The sequence below is a fragment of the Anguilla anguilla genome, chromosome 8 (genome assembly GCF_013347855.1).
Source record: "Anguilla anguilla isolate fAngAng1 chromosome 8, fAngAng1.pri, whole genome shotgun sequence".
Classification (NCBI taxonomy): domain Eukaryota; kingdom Metazoa; phylum Chordata; class Actinopteri; order Anguilliformes; family Anguillidae; genus Anguilla; species Anguilla anguilla.
This window is the reverse complement of record NC_049208.1, coordinates 17777787-17801939: the sequence shown is the minus strand read 5'-3', so window position 1 is coordinate 17801939 and position 24153 is coordinate 17777787. Positions and strand designations below refer to the sequence as shown.

Below are 24153 nucleotides of genomic sequence, written 5' to 3'. Positions count from 1 at the left end.
AACTACAGTAAACTTATTTATAGTGCAAGTAAAAAAATATTTTGCAGGCATGGTCTGTCAGTTTCTTCAGACATGATTGACTTTTAAATGACCAGACCGTGCAGTATGTCCGTGGAAGGTCAGGGGATCTGCACCATTGACCCTGCCTGTAAAAAGAAACAAAAATCTATGAGATACACAAGGGTAAATTGGATTGTCTTTCACTTCTGTTTTTTGTTTCACATTGTTTGAGTCTTGGAGGCATTTCTGTTACTAAACGTCTTCTGTCAATCAGAGAGGCAAGGTTATAACTTATCATTGCTGGAATTACTTCCTGAAGGGACAGAATAATAAACACAGCTTTCAGGAACTAAAAAAAACCACAGGCAGCACTATTATTAACAGGTATACTTTGATATTGTGTAAGAGTGTCATATTGGGGCACAATGTGCAGGAGTATGCCTGCTGTCTGGTACAGTATACTGCTGTGTAGCATACTGCAACAGTGAGGTACAGTGCTATGACAGTCAGATGAGGTTTGGGACAACATGGTAAATATATCATAGCATTGTTATTATCGCATTGTAGCATGATCTTGTACTTTATTATATCATTATTATTAAAGCATTGTAGCGTGGTTTTGTTCTAGACTATTTCAGACTGAGAAATTTTGCCCAGCATTGTGCTTTTGACATCTTGAGGTATACAGTTTACGAGAATTTTCCTTCTCGTCATAGTATAGCCAAGAACGTTACTTATTCCAGTTTATGTGCAAAATTCCTTTAACATCTGGTGATGCTGAATTTAGCTCTCCTTCATTTGCCCCCAGAGTGCAGAAACTTTAACCTTCAAAGAAAAGAGAACTTCGTATTGGCAAAAGAAAAGTGCGGCTCAGGGTGATTCAGACAAATAAAAAGCAGGGCTGCTGACGGTCGGAGAATGATGTCACCATGAAAACGAAAGATACCTTCCGGGTGCTAGCTTCAGCATTCCAGCTGACGCTTCTTAAGAGCAGGAATAAGTAGAGTAACAGTCAGAGGTCTCTCACAGCTCAAACCCTCAGGACCTGCATGGCTGATGTCTGTCTCCGCCCCAGCTGGAGGTAACCCTTTACCTCGTTACTCCTGCCTCGGTAACCACAACAGAGGACGGCTTGGCCGGGGAAAACTTTGAAGAAAGGGTCTGCGGAAAATGTTTACCCTTTAAGGAAGGCAACATGTTTTTATTTTGGAAAAGGAAACGATTTGTTGTTCAGATGAATGGCGATTTATTTTTCCTAGTGTGGTCTCATTTAACAGGTTTCAGCTGGTGGCACTGTAGGCCTTTAGTTGGTTATAGAAGAATGCTTCAAAGACTCTGATGATGGACCTAAGGCATATGAGAATTTTAATGCTACAGAGATACCTGGTTAAAATATTCTCGGTTTTGTACGAGTACAACTTTTGTTGAATGGATTTGAACTTGAATTGAACTTGAATTTAATGGATTTGCACAGAAAGTGTACAACAAAGGGTTAATGAAAGGAACAGAGATACAGTATAGGCAAAGGATTACACATGTTGTCCTCATAAGGTTAGTGCACAAGAGTCTGAAATTAACACAAATGTTGAACTTTATAAACAAAGGTAAAGCATGTAAGCGTGTAGTTATATTTTTATGACAGGAGAGAGAAAAAATACCACAATGACATGAAGTAAATTTCGCAATTCTGTAATCTCACTTTTGAATTTGAACAGTTTATGACAAATTGTCTGAGAAGGACAAGAACAAAAAGGTAGAAGGATCCTCCTGAAATGGGTTAGTGGTGTTATTTTGCTCGTTTGGCCTCAAGCCACTGAACTTGTTGAGGAGTTGACTTATTAAAACAGTTGACTTATTAAAACAGTTTTTTGAGACAAGCTTGATTTATGTACATGTGAGGAAAAGACAATGGCAATGTTTTTCATTTAAAACAATGTTGTAGAAGGTCAACCCCAGATTTCAAGCAAATGAGGGTGAGCTTTGCAATTTTATAAATACTAGCATCCCAGTGAACATTTTTGTGAAGAAAAGTCGGTGAAAAGTTTGAAATGCCGTTTATGCGTTCAAGTGAATAACCAGCTACATCTGGTTGAGTTTTCTAGCAGACTAGGATGTAGCCAAGGCTATGTCTGGTTAAAACCTGAGCAAATTTGGAGTTGACCTAGCCTGTTCATGTCAAAGCATTGCTCAACTTATATTTCTGCTCTTCTTTGTTCACTTAATGACCCAAATGATTATATATGGCTAACAAGCGCCATTCCTTTTTCAGAGAATCAAATGTGTTCCAAATGTAGTGTTTAGTGGAAAATATTTGGAACTCAAGGCCTCAATTAGAAGGAAGGTGGCAGATTCCTTACACTTTTCACTGAAAGGTTCATGTCTGCAATGCTGTATCTGATGTGTCTGTGAACTCTTCAGCAAAAATCCTGTAATTTGTCTCTGCATCATTGAGCCTAGTTCCTTCATCAGAATAATAATAATAATAATAATAATAATAGTAGTAGTAGTAGTGTCCATGTGCTTTTAGTTCAGTTCATGACCATCTTCAGTTCATGGTGTTATTGATTGAAAGATTGTTACTTATTGTTGAATGTAGGCGCCTTCAGGACTGAAGTTTAGATCTGCAGACAATAGAGAGCGTATTATGTTCCGCATTGTCTCCCTTAAAGAATGAAAACAGCCTGATTTCATTACTAAAACATGCCATTTCAAATGTCCCATGAATGCATTGGGAAAACATCAGCTCTTTAGCAGAGTGTAATTTTGAGGTGCTGGTTTCAGGAAATTGTAGAAAATCATATTTTGCTTGATACCTGTTGTGTTTTACAGTTTTTTAATTCATTACTCAGATCCATTAAGCTAAATGGAATGCATTCTTCCATATGAACATTTGCTCCTTGAAGAGAAATCATTTAGAACTGTTTCATGGTGCAATACTTGCAGAATTTGGCAGTAAATCAATATTGTTGTGTTCCCTTTTAAGGCTTTTTCAACTGATGGAATTCAGAGGAAGTAGCTTTGAAGGCAGTTCACGCAGAACACATATGAAGTGAAAAGCTCATTTTTGATTTTGTTCTCAATAATAGATGCTCTTTTAAAAAAAAAACCTCCTTTCTTGTATTATTGCACTGTCGAATATCCTTTGGCTCATTCTGTCATTTGAGGCTTCACCAACTTCTAGAAGACACAAAGGCCTGGAAATGATGTGGGACGATATATAGCAATTGTCATTGCACTACAAATGAATGCTGTCTCTTTGCCGGTGGATATTATTTCTTTCCCTGTTTGTCTGTAGCCTTGGAACATCAGAGCTGTACAATGGGAATTATCATAATGATTTCCAGGTGGCTACGGGCTGAACCTGGGTTTGATACTGATTGTCTGCATTAGCTTGGGCAAACATGATGGAGGGCAAATTCTTTAAAATTTTGAATGTCTTTTGCAATGATTTATCTCCACTGTGGAAGGGAATCTGCAGTCAATGTACACTTAAAATGGAGCCTTTAGTTTAGAGAGAAGCCTTTTACCCAGACTGTTATTGCAGAATCGATAGTTCTATCTAAACTAAAAATCTGCCTAAACTCTCTGGTTTTGAATTTCTCCTGAGAGCTTTATAGCTATGCTATTTCAATCAATCTGATTATGAGGGAGAATCTTCAGAATTTCTCCATTGTCGCTGTGGCCTTTTTACTTCAATGTACGGTCGGCCATTCTGAATCATTTGATTCCGTTTATAACCCGCACAATTTTTAGCAAATTGAGGCAATTATGGATTTAATGCTCAGCCCTTCCATCTAGTAATCCTCTGTTCCAGAGGGCAGAAAGCCTGGTACTCTGATAAAGAGACTTGAGGGAATTGAATTAAATTAATTTTCTGAAGCAATATTGTTCAGATGAAGTCTGCGTGCTTGGTGTTCTGCAGTTAGCTTTCAGTGGATGGTAATTCTGTGGAAGAGCGTGTTCATGTTCCTACTAAATGAACATAGAGCTGAGTCTAGCTAGCTTTTCATAATATATTCAGACAAGGGTTTGAGTTAAGAGATGTTGCGTTTTCTCTCTTTCATTTAAAAGGCATGGAAGGTGGTTTTAATAACACTGCAGCAGACATTTTAAAACTGCATTTTAAAATGGTATCGCCATTGACCTGTGATTGGTGCTCTAAAACTCTGCAAGTACACCAGAGTAAAGGGGAGCACCTCTCCCTCTTTATCTTTGGCTCATTGTTCTAAATGACAGGAGGGAGGTTTGTTCCAAGGAAAACATTGTCCCTTTAATTAGCAACGTAGCATTAGAACAAGTCAGTCACAATCACACGCTTATTATTATTCATCATTTTGATGTTGGCCCGTCTCTGCAAGTCATTTGTATTTTTAAGGGTGGCTTTGGAACTATTATGGAAATTAAAAAAAAACCTCATATTGACACGCCAGGCCTTCCTTACTTCCATTGTGAAAACAGGAAGTGTCTGTTGTAGAGTCAGGGCTCCCTAGTGAAACACTATCATATCAAGTCATGGGCTATTTCTCACACCGGTTGCTTTTAGGAGGCAAATGGCCATTTTATAAAACAATAGTTTTTATGGACCTTAAAATCAGATTTGCAATCCAGTCCATTGCTGTTCTTTACCACGTCTTCATTTTTTAATTTGACATTTAATTTCATCCTTTAAAGACTTTTGTGAATGTCATAAGTCTACTGTTGAAGCTATACACAGCAGCTCAGATGATTATATTGACATATCTGAGCCATGTCCAGTGCACAGTGAGTATAAAAAGCAGTGACTGACAGTTTCTAAAGTAAGGGCTTTCTGTTTGGAGTCAGGCTTTTTATTTGCTGTGGACTATTATAATTCTTCAGACACAGTTCCATAGGTATTTAGTAATATGATTAGGATATTAGCTATATGGTCTACTTTCCTAAGCTCTCATTGCAGTCATTCGGGCTTTGAGTTTTTTTGATGTATTGTTTAGACTATCAAACATCAGATTTTTTTATGGCAGGATGACTGTGTGTCATTGGACATAAAGAAAACTGGCATTCGGCAGTCTTTGCTGTTGGCTGTCAGTTGTTGAGGGAGCACTTTGCTGACGGGACTCTGGAATGGCCACAGGCTGATTCATGTGGCCACAGGAGAGGGGAGCAGAGCAGTGTGGTTATAGGACAGCAGTACAGGTGTGCTATTCAGAAGAGTGCTCACCTTTCAGCAGGTGCCACTTGTGAAAGGAAGGGGAAATACTGGGGAGCCCTAACACGTTCTGCCGCAGGGTAATTGGGGTTAGAGGATAATTTAAAGTTGTTTCCTAGAACAAAACTGTTTAACATACTGACATGATACCTTTAAATGTGAAGTTCCAACTTGTCAGATAGTTAAATAATAAAAGCAACATGATTAGTAGATTAGACCAGGTTAGTTGCTATGAGTCTAGTCTAGTCTAGGCTCGTATTAGCCTATTTGAATATATAAGTGCTAAAAATATATAAATATAAAAATATAAAACATATTTATATTTATACTTTTTCAACTTTTAGTATATATTTCAGTGTAACAGAGTTCATTATTATTAATATATTTTAGTAATAAAGTTTAATATAGTTTATGTGAGGCATTTTAGTATAATACATTTTAGCATAATGAAGTTTAGTATAGTTTAATAAAATAATAATCAAATAAAGGCCTGAAGGGATAGGCAGTTAAATGGTTCATTGGCTTATTTGTTAGTTAGTCAGCGATGTATACTTAGAACACCAGGTGAGGTCGCTTCCTGTCCAGGCAGGAAGAGGTAAAAGAGAATGAGATTCTTGCGACACTCCAGGGCAGTAATGGCACATCTCTGGCACATTAATTTATCTTTAAAAAGCCGTGTGAAATGACACGGACAAGTAAACATTTTGATATTTTGCTTCTCTTACCCTGTACTCTTTAACACAAACCCAAAATAACAATGGCATTTATCTGCAGTGCAGCTACTTAAATAAGGAATGGCCCTCAGATTAGTTGAGTTTGTCTTGGACCGCAGGAGTGAGGTCATGATTGGAGGGTCCCTTGGCTCGTTTCTAAGGTTACTGCTCTCTCTCTCTCTCTTTCTCTTTTTTGGGGCCCTCTCTCACCTCACATGTTTCCAATTTTCCCTCAATCACGACTGACCTACATACAATCTTTGGGGCCAAGTCTTCAATCCAGGGCTCCAAAGTTACATTTTCAAGCTGCTTCCCCTAGACAAAGAGGTTAATTTGCAACCATACCTTTTAAGGTATCCGTCTTTTGGTTTGATTAGAGTGAACGCCAATGTACTTTTTCTTGTTTGTGCATTGATTAATTCCTGAAATTGACCCATATTTTGAGGGTACCTTTCTTCTGAAACTTTACAACTGCAGTAAAATTGATGTACTCTAGCTGTTTAAATCCAACTCTCGAAAAGGCTCATTGAAAAGTGGACTTGAACTGCTTTTCAAATTATGTAACCACATTTTTGTAAAATGTATCATAAAATGCTCTGCACGAACCACCAATGCACTGACATTAATCTTTTGTTCAGTGCTGTTATATAAAAATGCTACTTCTGTGCAGTGATTTTAGTGATGTAAAATCTATTTAACATTCGTGTTCTGGGGTGGAATGTTTTCAACAGTTTTTTGTTAGTCAAAATGCAAACCCCACTGATCATTCTAGACAGTTTTTCCTTAATTGTCCCAGTGTGTAAACATGCCCGAGCACCACAAGGCATTCACAGAGAGGAGGCAGCAGAAGGACATGCAGAAGATAAATCAACGCTAAACCTGACAGGGGAAGATGTTTTTTGGGAAGGAAAAGGACAGAAAAGGCAAAACAGAAAGATGTCGGAGAGAGAGAAAGAAAGGGAGAGGGAGGGAGGGGAAAATGAGAAAAGGAGGCAGGGGGAGGAAAAAAGAGAAAGAAGCAGAGGGGTGAAAAGGGGGAGGGGTAAAGGGAAGGGTAAAAAAGCTGGACACTGGAAACTGGTGGTCTGGGTGGAGCCATATGGAAGCATGGGGGCGGAGAAACACATCTCTTTCTACCAGATCCTGGCTTCACTAGAGGATATCCTGAGATAGACTATTCACACACACATACACACACACACACACACACGCACACACACGCACACACATGCATACATGCATGCACACACATATACACACACGAGCGCTCTGTGGTTCCCTCTAAACAGCATATTCACACAAGGGAAATCCATCTGAACTTCAGCCTGGTTAATACGGTCTTCTCTTCTGACTGGATGACTCACTGAAAGGTAATCGCTTTATATTTTCCTTTTGGATGTTTCCCATTGTCCATTTTCAGTAACCTGCGTCTTCTAAAACTGGACTATTTCCGTGGGATACTTATGATATGACTTCATACAGAGGTTCAAAATTGTCTCTATAATTATGCCTGATAAACTCTCAGATCTCTTTTAGCTACTTATTTAATGTTCTTTGTCTTAAATCAGTGAACAATTGTTTATAGTTGTCTATGCTTATTTGAGGACCTTAACTAAGGCCAGAGTAGAACTGCATTGTTTTCACATTAAATGCATACATATTTCACTGTAAAACTATTTTTATAGATTTGTGTTAATAAATTCCAATAAACCGGTGGGAAGGTGGTCGGTATACTTGTAATGTTGCGAATCTTCCATATGTACAGATGTTTCATGATAATTTGTGCTTTCATTGGCGATTTCGTTTGAGGAAAATCTTTGAGTTTTTAAAGACTTTTCATTGTTATTTTAATATGATTAAAAAAATTAAAACTGTTGGATTTTCTATGTACTTTTATAAATGGTTTTTGTAAAAGTGGAACATGTGAAGGTTATTCTGGAGTTGTCTATTCATTTGTAGTTACAAAGTAACTGAAGTAGTTAGACTAAAGCCACAGTAAGTTTTTAGACTGTATTGCAACATACCAGCATGCAGCGCTGTAGCCGTCCTCAAATTCTCTGTGACATGATTGACAGCTCGGGGGATGTCAGTGAGGAGACTACAGTGCACATAGCTTTCCAGTGACCTCAGCACAGCCTTCTCGCAATGTTCCGAGCGCTTGTACCGTCTATTGTCATTTCGGAGCTCACTGTACCAGATGGCTGCTGCTGGAAAAGCAAAGCAAAGGCACTGTGTGGGCTGTATCTTCAGATTGTGAGGCTCAATTGTTTGAGTTTTCCATGCTGTGTTTGCTAGTGGAGTCCTGATAAGGAAATGTGTAGCGATACCTAGCGTGGTTAGAAAGGTTTCGTAATGAATGTACAGCGCGGTCGTAGTAACTATGCCATTCATACCTACCTGTCTGCATCATCACGTGCCAAAGTTATGTTCCTGTCGTTTACGTGCAGTGAGTCAGTCCTTCTGAAATGTGAACCTGGAATGTGTGATTATTGCTCTTGAGATCATAAATTGTTTGCCTTTCAAGGGCAGAGGGTGACGCTTAGTTTTGGCGCTTTCTTCAATTGCTGTTGACTTGCTCGCACCTCTGTGTAAAGCTCTTATTGTACTCTGAAAGGAAGGTTTGTTTATTTGAGCGTCGGTGCGTGTGTGTGTGTGTGTGTGTGTGTGTGTGTGTGTGCCTGTTTCTGTCCGTTCCACATTTTCCCTTAAAAGCACTTACCTCCTGTTCAAGAACAACATAAGAATCTGGAACTAATTTAAGTTGTTTGTATTTGAATCTGTATGAATCATACACACACATACACACACAGACACACACTATACACATACAGACAATACACACGCACATACAGACAGACACACTCACACAAGGATACTTAATGAGGTTAATTAAGTTGTGGGTGAAAAGGTTACAGAAGTCAGAGTGGGTGTTCTGTTTGTCGGGGAAGGGGCTACGCTCAAAGTGAGTGTGTTTGTGAATGCTTGTGGTCACTGCTAGCTCAGGCTTGTCTCTCTGCCTGAGTGGGAGAAGAAACCATAGAGAGATACAGCATTCCTGGAAGGACAGTGGAAACACCATGAGCCACCATAACCCTGAACCATGGGGGCTGATTTTGTGTGTGGGAAGCTCTGCTGGCTTCGGAAAACCTCTCCTGACGATGGATGTAAATTTACCTGTGGTTTATCATCGTCTGATGGGTTTCTCCACTGGGGTAAAAATACAACATGGATAAGATATTTCGTGAGTTGCTATGACTGCTTTGTGGATATTTTGTAACGATCTATCACAGATGATTAAATTTTAACAGCATTTAGGCTGTTATGTTATTGTGAAACGGGTATATTTTTATAAGATGGGTTCAGATGAGTGTTGAAGTGCAAAATGAATGCCATGGAGGCTTGTGAAGGTTTGCTTTGGTGATGGCAAGTACAAGAAAAATGTGTACTGGATTTTGAGGAAGTTCAGGAGAAACAAACCAGAATAGGTTTGGATCCATTTGAAGTGAGCCTCAAGTTGAGAGTAGAGGGATGAATACATCAGCTTGGAATGCTTTCCTTACAGGCTGCCTGGAATAAAACTCATCAGTGCTAATGCATTTATGATAGCTTAAGTCAGATTGTTATGATTCAGTGCTGTGGCCACGTGGTGCAGGTCATTTTGGTTGGGGTCTGTGGGACGCTGTGTGAGTCTACTGATGGTTCTTAGCCTGAAAAGGCAGACATTGCCATAGCAACAGGACCAAAACTACGCCGTGAGAATTCTTAGTTGCACAAAAGGGAGAAAACCCTGCATTTTATATTCCTGACTATGAGGTACACTAACAGTGAAACAAAAGCCGCAGGAGTCGAACAGAGTGTTACTGTGTTGCTGATAAGCTACATTTAAGGCAGTAATTCTCCACGGGTCTCAGAAACCTGCTCTTCAGCAAGCATGACATGCTTATCATATCTGAGATAGTGTCCACAGGCAGCCTTGTTATGCCATGCTGTGGTATGTGATAAGTTACCTGTCTAAGCAGCTTCCGCTCCTCATTTCTTTGAAAGGATTATATTTCTTTCTGTTTTGCCGGTTATTGTTTATTTAATTTACTTCATTTACTTTTTTACGGGTTCATCCTCATTGATCTACTGCATATGATCTAGATGAGGAATGTTTGTGTGTGTTTTTTTGGTGTTGATTCGATCACAGCTGGAGGTCAAGAAGTCCATGCCAATATAAGCCAGTCAGACACTATAGGCAATAAAAATGACAAACTGTACCCCAGGGAACATTAATTTCATAATGCATAAACACTGTCTGATTACTATACCCAGATTCGCAGGGAGAATTGGGCCCTGCCTATTAATTTCAGTGGCTGTCATTCAAATATAATTGTGTGTCCTGTGAGGGCATTTGTGATATTAACAATTCTTCCAATGACTGTCCAAGGACTAAGAGAAAAAGCCTAAGATTGCAGAGCGTATTTCTTGTGCAAAATCTTGCGCCATAAAGAAACACTTCTTATAAGGTCACCGGATGTCCACTGTGTGCTTGTGGGGGTCAGTCGCTGTGTCTGACCTGCGGTGTGTCTGACGTTAAACTTGTTTTTGTTGGACTGTGGGGCTCTTAGATGGTACACTCCCTCTGGCCACAGGTCTGCTTCCTGCTTAAATGGATAAAATCTGGCGGAGTGTTGGAGAAAGGCACGGGAGGCTCTGGATCGCGAGAGGTTAATGTCTCCCCGCCAGCCATAAATCCTCATTAAGGACAAAAGGCTTGATGATGTCATGATGTTCCTGGTAATTACGGCTCTTTAATGGGTGGCAGGCCACCCCTGAAAGCGGGGGACTGGGAACCAAGTGAACGCGGAGGGTCCTCTAACGACACTGTTGTCTGTGCTACCGCACATGGCTCCGATTCACACGGCCATTTTCTCGCTTAAAAAGAGCGAAATCGCGTACGGCATGGGCACAGAGCCTTCGGCGGGTTCTCGTAAACAGATTACAGAGGCAGAGCTGAAACGGAGCCTGTCTGACTCAGAGTTTGAGAGGCTTCTTTTAACCCAGGTTGAATTTTGCGTTTCAGTTTTGCTCATTACTCCGCAGGATGATTCAGGCCTAAAACATGTGATGTAATCAGGGATTCACTGATTTAAAACACTGCTCAGAAGTGGCAGGCTGCTTTAGCACCATGGTTAAGTCATCAGATTGGTCAGGGTTGACTATTAATCTACAGGGACTTGGGCTGAACTGTAGCCTACTCATTTTCTGAGTGTGTGGTAATCTCATACAAATATGTGTCTAGTCTGTGAAGTGGAATTTTTCCACTTAAAAGCTGTGCCGTGGAAAATATAGGTTAGGGGATATAAATATCCGACTCCATGTGTGAGGCACCGGGCGACCCTGTTTTTAAATTTAACAGACGTGCTACAGTATCAGTAACAGTGTGTATGTGAGCGCATGTGCGTCAGGTTTTGTGTGTCTTTGCATGCAGTTTGTGTTTGTGTTGCGTTCATGTGCGTATTCAATCATAAAGCTCAAAACATCTCATATTTCCTTTAAAGAAAATGATGGATAATTGTAGTCCTCATTTCTGGTTATTATCTTACTTTAACCAGATGGAGGTTGAAACTGAGGGAGGACAGATTGTGTAGGAGAATTCACACCAGGGGAACATTTTGAATCACAGTGCTGTAACTAATCTCCTCAGCATAAACCTCCCTTTTTTACCTGCTCTTTACTTCTTCTGACTGTCCATTCTTATCGTCTATAGGAAACAGTGCTACCAAGGGTTCGGTAGGATGATATCCCAGGAGGCATTGCGCCTTCCGCCTGAGGGGTGCTCGGTGTCCCAGAATTCCCTGGATTTCAACTCCATGGAGGACTACTGGAGTGAGGTGAAGAGCATGGAGGAGAATGGCGACGGGTGCCAGGAGGAGCTGCTGGAGCGCAGTGTCGATGGTGCGTTGGTCCCTGCCCCACGGGATTCTGGAGAAGGGGGAGGCGTCCTGCATCCATTCTTTAATGTGGTACACGTGTTCAAACGAGGCCTCAGAGAGGATCAGAGAGACCTGTCTGTCTGCTGCAGTCAGTGGGGCAATAGGCTCTTTCCACACCAGACTCAGCAGGCAGCAGTGGGCTGGTATCACATTACCACCCAAAGTAAATCCCTGATTGTGAAAGAATCTTCTTCTTTTGCCTGTGTTGCATTTGCCTTGTGTTGTGCATGACTGATAAGCTGACCCGGGGGGCGCTGTGGGGGCTTTCCAGAGGCTGAGCTTGAGGAGGCGTGGCTCAACGAGGCAGGGCTGTCCACGTTGGTGTCTGGGGCGCCAGGTGACGGTCCCGCCGAAGCCCTGCTCTCCACCCTCACACGCACGCAAGCAGCCCTCGTCAAGAAGCGGCTGGATAACTACACCCAGACGATGCGCAAGAGGAACAAGCAGCCCATCCGCCACGTCCGCGATGTCTTCTCCACCCCCGAACCCCTGGTGAGTGCCTACCACTCTCATTACATCCCACCCACTTTAGCTATCCTCACTCTCATTAGGTCCAATCCACTTATTGGTTATACTCAATCTGATCCACTTTGGTTATCCCTACTCTCCTTGGATTTCAACCCCCACAGGTTAGAAAATCATGTAGTCCCAGGAGTAGCATTTCTATACCTGCTGCTTTGATTGACAACATTTGAATTCCAGAGCAGTGAAGGGGTGGTTCAATGCAGGAGTTGTGAGTATTGGCATTGTTTTGGCTCTCTAAGGTAAAGGGAGCTGTTGACAAGCCCTTCCCGTCTGTGACAGAAACTGACAGGAACAGCTCAGGTGGGCGGGGCTAGAAGACATGCGCGGTATTTACAGCACAGTCAGCTTTCCCGCTGACTCAGCCGATTGGCAGGCGTGATTGTCAGATGAGTCACTCACACACAGCTGGTCTGGGATCAGTGGGGCTTGTTAACCCCCCCCCCCCCCCCCCCTCCCCCCCCCCCCCCCTTCCCATTCTCATGGTCTACATTGTCAACAATGAGTGCAATTAGGGGAAGTGTTTGTACACTGTGTCTGTCTGCCCTGAAGACATGCTGAATGAAAGGCCATTATATCGATTGATCTAAGATTGGCAACCAGCGTGTAAATGAAACCCCCATTTCCTGGAAGTTGTTAAAAAGGAAAACAGATTTGCTTTGCGTTGTTAGCTGCTTAGAACATGATAAGAAGCTAAAAGGCCATGATTGATGGCCTAAGGCCTTTTGCCCAGAAAAGAGTTTGCACAAATGGGTCATTTTAATATTGTGAAAAAAGTAGAAAATTGTTTTTTTTTCTTTCCCTGTCTCACACAGACATTTTTTAAATCTTTCTCTGCTTCAGTAAAAGGCCTTTTTAACTGGGTGAAATGTACATGACTTGTAGTCCGGTAGCTCTGCTGGTATTTGATTGCAGATGAATTGGCTTGAGTGCCCGGCTCAAGTGGAAGCCAAGGGCCTGACTTCATGTTCAAGGCATTCACATTCAAACTGGAGCATGAACACCGTAACGGTATTGTGGAGTAATAAAACTGCGATGGAGACATTTACAACTTAATAATTTATGTGTTGTTTAAAATGACCGTTTGCGTTTTTTTGTAATTTTTTTTTTACAATATCAGACTTAACCTCTCCTGGTATGAGAAGTGAGCATTTTTATGTACTTTTCGTGACATCCTTCATTTATTTAACTTTACATAAAGTCTTGTGAGTCTACCTGTGAGCCTACGTTAGAAAGCCTCATGAAAACGTAATACGGTTCATCCCAGTACCTGTTTGAAAATAAAAAATATGAGTCCAAATTTAGAGAATATATTTATGCCAAATCAGAGGGTCTTGAGTGCAGTATCAGAATGAGACCTATGGTCTCATCTGACCATGGAATCCCCCAACAAGCTCGGGGAGGGGTAGTTTCTGTCGGCGGGGTATTCCCTATCTTGTAACTCCTCTGGTCGATTTTGTGCCTACAGTTTGCTTATGCCATATAAACAAACATACATCTAAAAATACTGCTATTACATAATACTAGTATGATTGCCGCTTTGTGTATGTTTTCTGTGTACATTTCGTTTTTGTACATGTAGTGTATTGTACAATGAATGTAATCTCAGTTCTCCTAATTCCACACACAAATGTGGAACTCATAAATATGTAGACATATATTTACATTTGTATTCTTCTTGCCTTTAGCTTTTGGCTTTAATATGCATTCATTTTCATTTATTTCATTAATTTGACCCCCACAGCATTGAAGTCGGCAGTGGCACATCTCACTAATTTAATAAGGCTACTTCAGAAAGTAATGGCTACAGCTAATGTACCTAATGAAGAAACAGCATTACTGTTGCTCATGGTTCATTTGCACAGGGAAATCGCTGCAGTTTGCACTGATGTATGTGGTTACTTCCTCTTTCTCTCTCAGTCTGGACATGCCAGTGACCCCGTCTCCCCGTCCACCCCCAACACCCAGTCCCCTCCCAAAATGTCCCTCTGGACCCCTGTGCAAGGTGAGCCAGATCAGATCGTCTGTTTCTGTGGGGAGAGCGAAAACAGCACCCTAGCCACACACACCCACACCTGCACTGTGCACACACTCACATACACACACACCTCTACTGCACACACACTCACACACACGCACACACACATCTGCACTGCACACATGCACACTCACGTGTGTGCCTTTCTCTGTGTGTTTGTGTACATGAGCATATGTGTGTCTTTCCTGTGTGTTTGTGTGCATATACATGTGCACGTGCATGTGCCTGGGTGTGTGTGCATGTGTATGTATGTGTGCGTGTGTGCATATGTGTGTACTTGTGTACTTGTGTGGATGTGTGTGTGTGTGTGCGTATGTGTGTGTGTGTGTGTGCATGCATGTATCCGTGTGTGTGTGTGTGTATGTGTGTATGCGTGCATGTGCGCGCGTGCGCATGTGTGCGTGTGTGTGCATGTATCCATGTGTGTGTGTGTGTGTATGTGCATGTGTGTGTGTGTGTGTGTGCGTGTGTGTGTGTGTGTGTGTGTGTGCGCGCGTGTGTATGCGTGCATGTGCGCGCGTGCATGTGTGCGCGTGCATGTGTGTGTGTGTGTGTGTGTGTATGCGTGTGTGCATGTATCCGTGTGTGTGTATGTGTGTGTGTGTGTGTGTGTGTATGTGTATGCGTGCATGTGCGCGCGTGCGTGTGTGTGCGTGTGTGTGTCTGTGGTCATTTCTCATGTCCTGGGCCGTTGCAGGGGAGATCCAGCCGGTGAAGGAGACCCTGGCGTTTGATGTGCCGTACTCTGAGGGCGTGGCCGCCCGCAGAAAGGAGGGTAACTGCCAGGACTGCAGTAGGGTCAGCAGGGAGGACACACCCCCACCTGTGAGTGACATTCCCATGACATCATCATGCCAGCGCCCTCTCCACACCCCCTCAGCTACCTTAACCACAACCGCATTACCTCTAGGGAACCGGGAATCCCCATTTCCCCTTTTTCCCGTATAAGACTGTGTCTTTTTTTTGGCTTGGTTTCTGTCAACATGCGTTTCTTTTTTCCCAATTCTCATCCTCTCAGATATTTCTCCCCCCGTGTCCCAAACTTGGACTGACCCGAGTGGACGACCTGTCCTCTGAAGACATGAGGAAGATCGGCTACATCTCCCTGATAGAGCTCACCACCTTCTACGACGTGCTGGGCATTGAGCTGAAGAGGAGCCGGTCGGTGCGCAGCAAGGTTCGAGGTGGGTCGGGGAAGGCGGGGCAGACTGTTCGCGGACACCGTCGCCTTGGCGACCGCTGCTAATTTGCGCTTATCGCCATTCCTCTTGCTCTTTGCAGAGAATGGCATCTTTGGAGTTCCCCTAGCAACGCTTTTGGAAAACGACCAGAAAAAACTCCCTGGGTCCAAAGTTCCCCTCATTTTCAGAAAGGTAAGGAGCTACCAGTGTGCTCAGTCCAGGAAATCACCAGCTTTAGCTGTTCAGGCTTTAGGTCATGCTGTCGATCTCCTGACAAGTACTGACTGGAAATCTCAGATCGTGATTGTGACCCGATTGTGGAACTCTGGGTATTTATGGATATCTACTCAGATAAAAAAACTTCCTCCATGACTGGTTGCAAACTCTTGTTCCTCCTTCATGAAGGAGATGTTTCTGTATCACATGATATCACATACCCTCCAAATGAACTGACATTGCTTCACATGTTTGCTCAACTGGCTCCCATATCCAGGGCGACTCTTATATCATCTTATACAGATGGAGATGTACAGTAGTTATACGGTAAAGGCACATAAAGTACTCTGGTCCGGTTTTCAATGGAAGCTATAAACTTGCAATTCAAACCTTTCAATTTCTGTACAAAGCCAGATTCACTGATCTGTACTACCATGTAATGCATTAATTAATGCATGTGTCTGGAATCTATGCAGCATGGACTCAAAAAGCAAGCCCCAGAATCTGTGCAAGTCCCTGAATCTGTGTGTGTGTGCATGTATGTGTGTGTGTGTTTGTGTGTGTGTGTGTGTTTTCAGCTGTTGTCCAAGCTGGAGCAAACAGGTCTGCAGACAGAGGGCATTCTGAGAGTACCTGGGTCGGCCTCCAGGGTCAAGGTGAGGTCACGCAGCATCTCCATGCCAACCCAGTCCCACAACCTTCCTATTACCTGTCATCCAAATGCAACCTATGGTTTACTCATGTAAAAATGTAATAAAAAATAATGAAAACATAGTATCTGAATGCATGGTAGTATGAGGAATAAGTACGTATTAACATTTGTATTAATATATATATATAGTGCAGGTACTTAAAAATGTATTTTTAAATGTTACAGTCATTCTCATGAAAATGACATTTTAATGGATATGGTGTACTGCCGAAAATACTTTGCAAGATTTGTTGTTTAAAGCAAAGCTGCAGATGAGAATTAAACCTGCAGGTATTACAATGGATGTGTGGGCATTATGACCCAGACTCTGTGGGATGTTAGGAACAGTGTTCATGTGCCCCCCTTCCTTTCTCTGTTAAAATACATTTGCACAAGGGAACCAGGGGTGGGGGTGGGGGGTTTGCTCCAGTTAGATTTTTGTGGAGCCATGGTGGGTTAGAGCCCTCGCCATGAAGCTCAGCCCTTCTGAAAGTAAAAAAAAAACCCTGCAGGTATTGAGTTTCCTGTAGGACAGGAAATGGCACATGGAAGCGGTTAGCACAGGAAAGTGGGCTGCCCTGGCGTAGCTGAGGTTCACTCCAGACCAGCCGTACTAAAGGGCACCTTCTGTTCATGGGCAAAACCAACCGTCGTTTACCCAACAATTCCCATTCGCCATGTGTGTCCAATTGCGGCCCGGAATACCTTTCCCTGAGAAAGGCCAGTGCTGCTGCAGAACACATTCCAGGGAAAGAGTTTAGCTGGGAACACTGACCGCATTCCTCATCAGTGGCCCCTTCATGAGTCTTATAGAAATGCCTGGTCTGGCCAACCAAATGTTTTCCCCGGGTCTGGATTCTCTCATAGAACAACACAGGTTCCCTGTAAACGGAGCAGAAAGAGCTGAGGGAGTTTTGTGTGTTTTGCGTGTTGCGTGTTTTTCACGTGTTCGTACGTGTCGCGGGTTCTGTGGGCAGCATCTACGGCAGGAGCTGGAGGCCAAGTTCTACGAGGACCGCTTTGACTGGGAGCAGGTACGACACAACGACGCGGCCGGGCTGCTCAAGATGTTCATCCGGGAGCTTCCCTACCCCCTGCTGACGCTGCAGCACCTCCCCGCCTTCCTCGCCGTGCTCAGTGAGTCTTCCTCCTTCCAGAATAACACTCACACTCAGCCCGTGCAACTCAAAAAACTCATTCTACTTCCATGCGAGCACTCTTCCGAACAGTTAGTCTGCGATCTCACGTCTTCATTGTGCTCACATACTGTGTGTACAGTCAGCTGCCGGTTCACTCTGCACACCTACATTTTTAGAATCTGATAATAGATATTTAATGGTATGAGAGACTGAGGAAGAGATTAATGATCTCCATTATTCCCCACAATTTGTTTTCATTTATTGAATAAACACTGCCACCCTCTGTTGAATCTGAAAACTGCATTTTTGTCTGCATGAACTACAATGATTCATGTTCCAGGTGCAGAGAGTCTAGTTTTTCTGTTGTTTTCTTTTCCATTCCTAAGCCAGTACTAGTGTTGAAGTGTGATGCTGATGTTTTTCTCTCCTGTTGGCTGCGCTGGTCAGATATGCCGCTGTCCAAACATCAGATCCAGGCCCTGCACCTCCTCATCATGGTGCTCCCGGAGCCCAACAGAGACATGCTGAAGGTAGGACCTCCTCGTCGCCACACTGGGCTCTTCCATCTCTCCCAGCTCTGCCTCCTTCTCCGCCACATAGAGTCACTGCCAAAGAAATTCACTGGAAACAGTTCTTGGAAAAAGTGGCTCTGATTCACCACACAGAGCAGCAGTGGAAATTCCCTCTGTTTTCATGTGGCATTGTGTTATTCGGTCTCGTGCTGGAGGTTAAGAGCTGCTTCTACACACCTGCTGAGCAGATTTATATGACGACGGTTGGAGAAACACTAGATCAGTCATCCTCACTCCTAGTCCTGGAGAGGCGCGGAGTCAGATCAGCAACTTATTCAGACCCAAGAAACCAGGTGGCCTGAATTAGCGGTGTAATTGATTGCTTTTACTGGTCAATTGCTGTGCTACTGAAGTGCAAAGTAACAACAAAAGCCAGCAGACCCTGCGGCTCTCCAGGACCAGTGCACTAGATTAACACTGCACCCTTCAGCAAGGTACTCCACATTATTTGCTTCACTGAAATGTCCATGGATATCCATAAATGAATTTCTTGTAGGAGTCTATGTACATTATTCTGGATATGAGATTATCAGTATTATTCTGCTAAATGCATGAAGTGTATATAATGTAATATCCCAATGCAAACTAAAACAGCAGTGACTACATTTCTTTGAACTTTGACCTGCGTGTGCCACTTTGTGAGATTTGCAAGATTTGTTAGATCATTCACGACAAGCTCCACAGGTGTTTGTTTCATGAGCTGTCTCAGTCCAGCACAGTTAATACACCTTCAGCCTCATCCATCAGACTCTTATAGCCAAGATTAATACTTATTTTACTCTACATCCTGAGAGCCTTTAATTTGAAACATATGAGTAATTCTTAGCATCCATATATCAGCTACAGTATATAATGCTGGACTGTGCATTCTCAGTCCAGCACTGGTAGATTTCTGCCAATCCATGCATCAGAGGGACTGGGGGTCCTTGGGTTCTAGTTTGGAATACCACAAGCACAGTAATAAAACAGCTATTCCCATATACAGTAAATCTTTCACTGATGGCATTAAAGAATCTAGAAGTTATCCTGGATAGTTGTGAACCACATGTTCTGTGAGCTGAGGTTTGATCCACCTAACATGGCTGAAATTCTCATGAAAGGGGAGACGTGAAAGGGGGTGCTGATGTTTCTACCCACGGTCCTTAGGCCCTGCTGGAGTTCCTCAGGAAGGTGGTGGCCCACGAGGACAAGAACCGCATGGGCCTGTGGAACGTGTCCATGATCGTGGCTCCCAACCTGTTCATCATCCGCGGGAAGAGCGCCAAGCTGGAGGAGATGCAGGGGGCAGCGGGCGCGGCCCGCCTGGTGTGTCTGCTTATCACCAATCAGGACCTCCTGTGGACGGTGAGTGTCACCCCGAGCGCCTGACTAACCAACACTTACTGCTCAACTCAAACTACCACTCTACTCAACTACCATTCTACACAACCACCACTCTACTCAACTACCACTCTAATCAACTACCACTCTACTCAACCACCGTTCTACACAACCACCACTCTACTCAACTACCACTATACTCAAGCACCGCTTCACTCAACCACCACTCTACTCTTCTACTATGGCTTTTCCTGATAGTAAGCCAAGAGCAGTGAACCCAGCTGGGCTGCCGGACTCCTGGACTGGGGGTTGAGATGCTCTGATTTAGGGATCTGGCTGCCTGAAGCCCTGAAGCACAAAGCAAATTACAGCTGTGAAATTTAATGGGGTGCAAACCCTCTCTTAATGGATTGTGCTCTCAGGGCCAAAGTGGGGACATTAACTTGGCCATGGCCTTGACACTCTCTCTCTCTCTCTCTCTCCTTCCCTCTCTTCCTCTCTCCTTCCGTCCAGGTGCCGTGTTTCCTGATCTCTCACTTGCGCAAGCTAAACGAGGCATCCGTGACCAAGAAGCCTCCGAGTTCAGAGAAAGCCAAAAGGAAACTGCTGCGGAGGTGGACCATGGACCGTGACAAACGGGAGAAGATTCAGGTGTGTGAATGCGTTGCCTGGAAACCCAGACCCAAAATGCATTGCATGTGTCTGAGTTCTTGAGCATGGTTACTGCAAGGCATCACAGCTGATGGATTACAAAGTAATTGTTGAGAAGCACAACTAATAACTTTCCTTGTGTAAATAATCTGAAATATCTCAAGCTCCATTTACATTTTCATGTGTGGTTGTCGCTGCAGGTGCCCTCTAAAACAAAGACCCTCTTCTGCACTGGGAGCACTCTCTCCCAGAGGCTTTGATTAATTCATTTCTGTGTCCCTTCTGCATTGTCCTCACTAATTTATTTAGCCAATCCAATTAATTCAATTGGAGAATGAAATTATTTCTCTAAATGAATGGCATAGATCACAACCTCTCCATATTCCACTTGCTCTTTGGGCTCTAAATAAGGGTGCGTTGCTGGTCTGTCTCTAATGATATAATCTCTCATTAATCAGATGTCATGAAGAGGTTTTTGCCATTGCAGAACAGTGACTGCTGACTGCCCCCTAAAGCTATTCATCTTTTTTTTTTAACATTTTAGCCATTTAGCAGACACTCCATTCATCTTATCCAGAGTGACACACAAATTTACATTTGTTCCAAGCAATCTATTTAATGTTGGTATTTTACAGAAACAATTCAGGTTTAGTACCTTGCTCAGTGATACAAGAGCATTGCCCAACCTGGGTATCAACTCTACAACCTTAAAGTCCAGTCCTATAGCCATTATACTACACTGCTGTATTATACTACACTCCTGGTGCTTTGTACCTCCTGCACCAGATCCAAGATCTGCTTCCTCTTTGCTAATCCTGACTCCAGTTTAAGGCAGAAAAGAGATTAAACTGATCCAGGGTCTGTGGTTATTTACAGGGAAGAACTTGTACCTATTTTCCACTCTCTTGAGGTGTTGGTCGCCAGTGCTGACCATAGCCTTTGAGGGGCCCTAAGCAGGATTTGATTCCCCCCCAAACCCAACAATATAAATAACGAATATATGTTATAAGAATGAGGGGGCCCCCTGGTGGTCGCGGTGCCATAAGCAGCAGCTTGTGTGGATTATTGGGGCGAGCCGGCTCTGTTGGGGATGCCGCAGAGGTGTGACTGTAATCTCCTGTGTGCCTGCAGTTCTCTGACCTGCTTCGTGAGAATGTCATCCGCGTTCACGCACCCCTCCATGCCAAGGTCTCCATGGCGATACTGCTGGACAATGAGACGAAGGCTAAAGATGTTATGGCTCGCTTTGACTTCGAGAACGGGTCAGTGCGGAGATTTTTTGGGATTTGTGTATTTGTGTGTGTGCACGTGTGAGTGAGTGTGTCTGTGTGTGTGTGTGTGTGTGTATGTGTGAGTGGGTGTGTATATTTGTGTGTGTGTGTGCACGTGTGAGTGTGTGTGTATTTGTGTGAGTGTATGTGTGTGCATGTGTGTGTGTGTGTGTGCATGTGAGTGACTCTGTATGTGTGTGTGCATGCGTGTATGTGTATTTCTGTGTGTGTGCATGCGTGCGTGAGTGTGTGTGTGAGTGTACATGTTGAATATATTCATTCTTTTTTCTAGACACAGCTGATTTCCCTTCCCTTGTTATCTGCAGGTCCCGCGGCTCTGGCAGAAGGCCCAGACGGTTTTTATTTGAGGTCGGGGGAAACATAGGTATGTTCATCTGATTGCACTGCAATTCACATAAATCACTTTTTAGTGATATAAACACACACATTTTAACCATCCATTACTGTGTGGTCAGGCATTGTCACAGATCCCTGTACTGTACAGGTCCTCTGTTGTTTAGTTAAGACTCCAATCCAAAGCAATGAACACAGCTTATATTCATTTGCAAATAAATAAAAATGCTCTTGAATATACCATTACATTTTTATTTGTGACACACATTGCTGTACTGTTACTGACCTGTCTGTAATCCATTTCAGGAGAGAGATGCTTGGACCCTGAGACGCATCTTCTTGATTTGTACCGCGTCAATCCCAACTGCACATGGGTCTTTAAGCCCAAAACAACCTGAGGACACCCCCCGAGCAGTAAGAGACTGCTGCAAAAATAAAATATCAATACAAGCTGTCACCCTCTGGCGGTCATCCCTGTGAGCGCATTCATTGAGAGCTCGGATTATTGAAGGCGCCTGCGGTTCGATGTTGATCTGGATTCAGCACCACGGCCCAATCGTTCACGGACTACAAACAGCTGGGCTGTTGTCTCTGCGTGAAAGCCTTATCCTGTGGAGACCCTGAAGTTCTGGGAGCAGGGCGTTGGCGAGTGTATGGATTTTAGATTGAGGTGTTTTAATAACAGCAATTGATTCGCTGAGCTGTGTGCCCAACCACGGTCCAAAACAAGGGCATCTGGACTTGTGGCGCCAAAAAGCGTGATTTAAGGTGTATCCTACGGCAGTCACGGACCCTGCTGCTTCGCTGGTCTTTTGCTGACGGCAACGCAGCCGCACTGTAAAAATGTGTACAAACAATATTTATACCACTTATTTATCCCACTTTTTGTATTACCGTGAAGTATAAACACCATGTTTTTATGTCTGTTGTTCTGTTCGTTTGCTGTTTGAAGAGAGATGTTCGCTATTGAACCTTGCGCCATGTAATTGCAACGGTCACATGACCAGGCAGAGCCTCGGTACCTTTGATGCAAAGAAAGAGCGTGATGGGACGTTTTGGGACAGACGCGTGCGGCTCTGGGGGCGGAGCCTGGACTGAGCTGGTCTTGATCTCAGGCTTTGAGGACAGCCGTGTGCAGCCTCCAAAGACCCCTCAGCCTGCGTACTCAACCACTGACTGGAGGCACCACTCGTCCGCACTGCTTTCAGTCTTTGAAAGCAGTGCAAGGCAAAAGAAAAGCACTTACTTAAAGTCACCTGTATGGATGAACTCTGCCAATATAACCTGTTGGTCTTCTTCAGTGGAGGATTTCCTTAAACATTATATTAGAGGCCTAATATCCTGTGGGGTTGCAACTAGCTGAGAGACTGCTCAGTGTAACACACAGTGCTGACTCTTACAGGCTTCCTACTTTGACTGGTAAGTGTACTGGGTTGATATGTTTTCAGTTGGCGTATCACACCATTGATCAAACACTATCAGTTATAATGGTGGCATCTGAAATTCTGGTATTGACTTATTTGCCTAGAAGATGTAGTAGTGCTTCAACCAAAGCTAGGAAGTGAATTGCAGTCTGTTTTGTAAGGTTTATTGCATATATGTATAAATCACCTTTATATAACATTGAAGCAGCTGTTTTTCTCTTCTTTTGCCATATTATTATACACAGTAATATGTCCAGTGTTAATTCAACTCTAACAGAGTACATACGAGTCCAACAAGGACCATATATATATATATATATATATATATATATATATATATATATATATGCTGTAAGAGTTGATTTACTGTAATGCTGTATTTTGGATTCTCTCATCACTACATCCATCATAAGCTGTAGTGAAGTGAGTGAGTTCACCAGGTCTTAGCGATCTTGTCAGCTCTACTTATTTCTCTGGTCTTGATCAAGGCTTGGCCTCGATCACGTGCCGTGAGTCACGCATATGGGTTTCAGATCAGCTGGGTACACAAATTGTTTCAGTCTTACTTGTCTTGCTTGATCTGATAAAGCCTTATATTGATTAACTGGAAGGGCACTAGTCCAACTCTTGGTTTGAATGCAGGAAAGAGGGAACACACAAACACACATGCACACCCAGCAATGGACTCTCCTTTGTATTCATTGAAGGACTGGCAGTCAACAGCATGTGCTACATTTCATAAGGTGTCTTTCACACTTCTTTGACATTTCCATACAACGCAGCTTAAATGTGTTGTATGGAAACTTGGCTATCTGATGATTACTGTCCCACAGTGGGGAGAGGGGAGTGATGGTGATGGGGGGGTAGGGGGTAGATGTTTACGTGTGTGCATGCACGT

The 24153-nt window shown here is 43.2% G+C and overlaps 1 protein-coding gene across 5 annotated transcripts in view; it reads left to right on the top strand.

Moving 5' to 3' along the window:
- Positions 1 to 23459, top strand: part of LOC118232860 (rho GTPase-activating protein 18-like) — a 29903-nt gene extending 6444 nt beyond the window's left edge. The window contains exons 1-15 of one of the 5 annotated variants that reach the window (XM_035428035.1): positions 1033 to 1081; positions 11651 to 11838; positions 12148 to 12368; positions 14319 to 14403; positions 15134 to 15261; positions 15455 to 15620; positions 15718 to 15809; positions 16412 to 16489; positions 17502 to 17661; positions 18111 to 18193; positions 19382 to 19579; positions 20069 to 20206; positions 21338 to 21468; positions 21804 to 21862; positions 22138 to 23459. In XM_035428035.1, coding sequence (XP_035283926.1) covers positions 1050 to 1081; positions 11651 to 11838; positions 12148 to 12368; positions 14319 to 14403; positions 15134 to 15261; positions 15455 to 15620; positions 15718 to 15809; positions 16412 to 16489; positions 17502 to 17661; positions 18111 to 18193; positions 19382 to 19579; positions 20069 to 20206; positions 21338 to 21468; positions 21804 to 21862; positions 22138 to 22229 — 1851 coding nt within the window. In that variant the 5' untranslated portion in view covers positions 1033 to 1049 and the 3' untranslated portion in view covers positions 22230 to 23459. Of the gene's footprint in view, positions 1 to 1032; positions 1082 to 1134; positions 1552 to 6898; positions 7269 to 11650; positions 11839 to 12147; positions 12369 to 14318; positions 14404 to 15133; positions 15262 to 15454; positions 15621 to 15717; positions 15810 to 16411; positions 16490 to 17501; positions 17662 to 18110; positions 18194 to 19381; positions 19580 to 20068; positions 20207 to 21337; positions 21469 to 21803; positions 21863 to 22137 lie in introns of those variants that run through there. The other 4 variants (XM_035428034.1, XM_035428036.1, XM_035428033.1 and 1 more) reach the window with 4 other exon arrangements.
- The last annotated feature ends 694 nt before the right edge of the window (positions 23460 to 24153 follow it).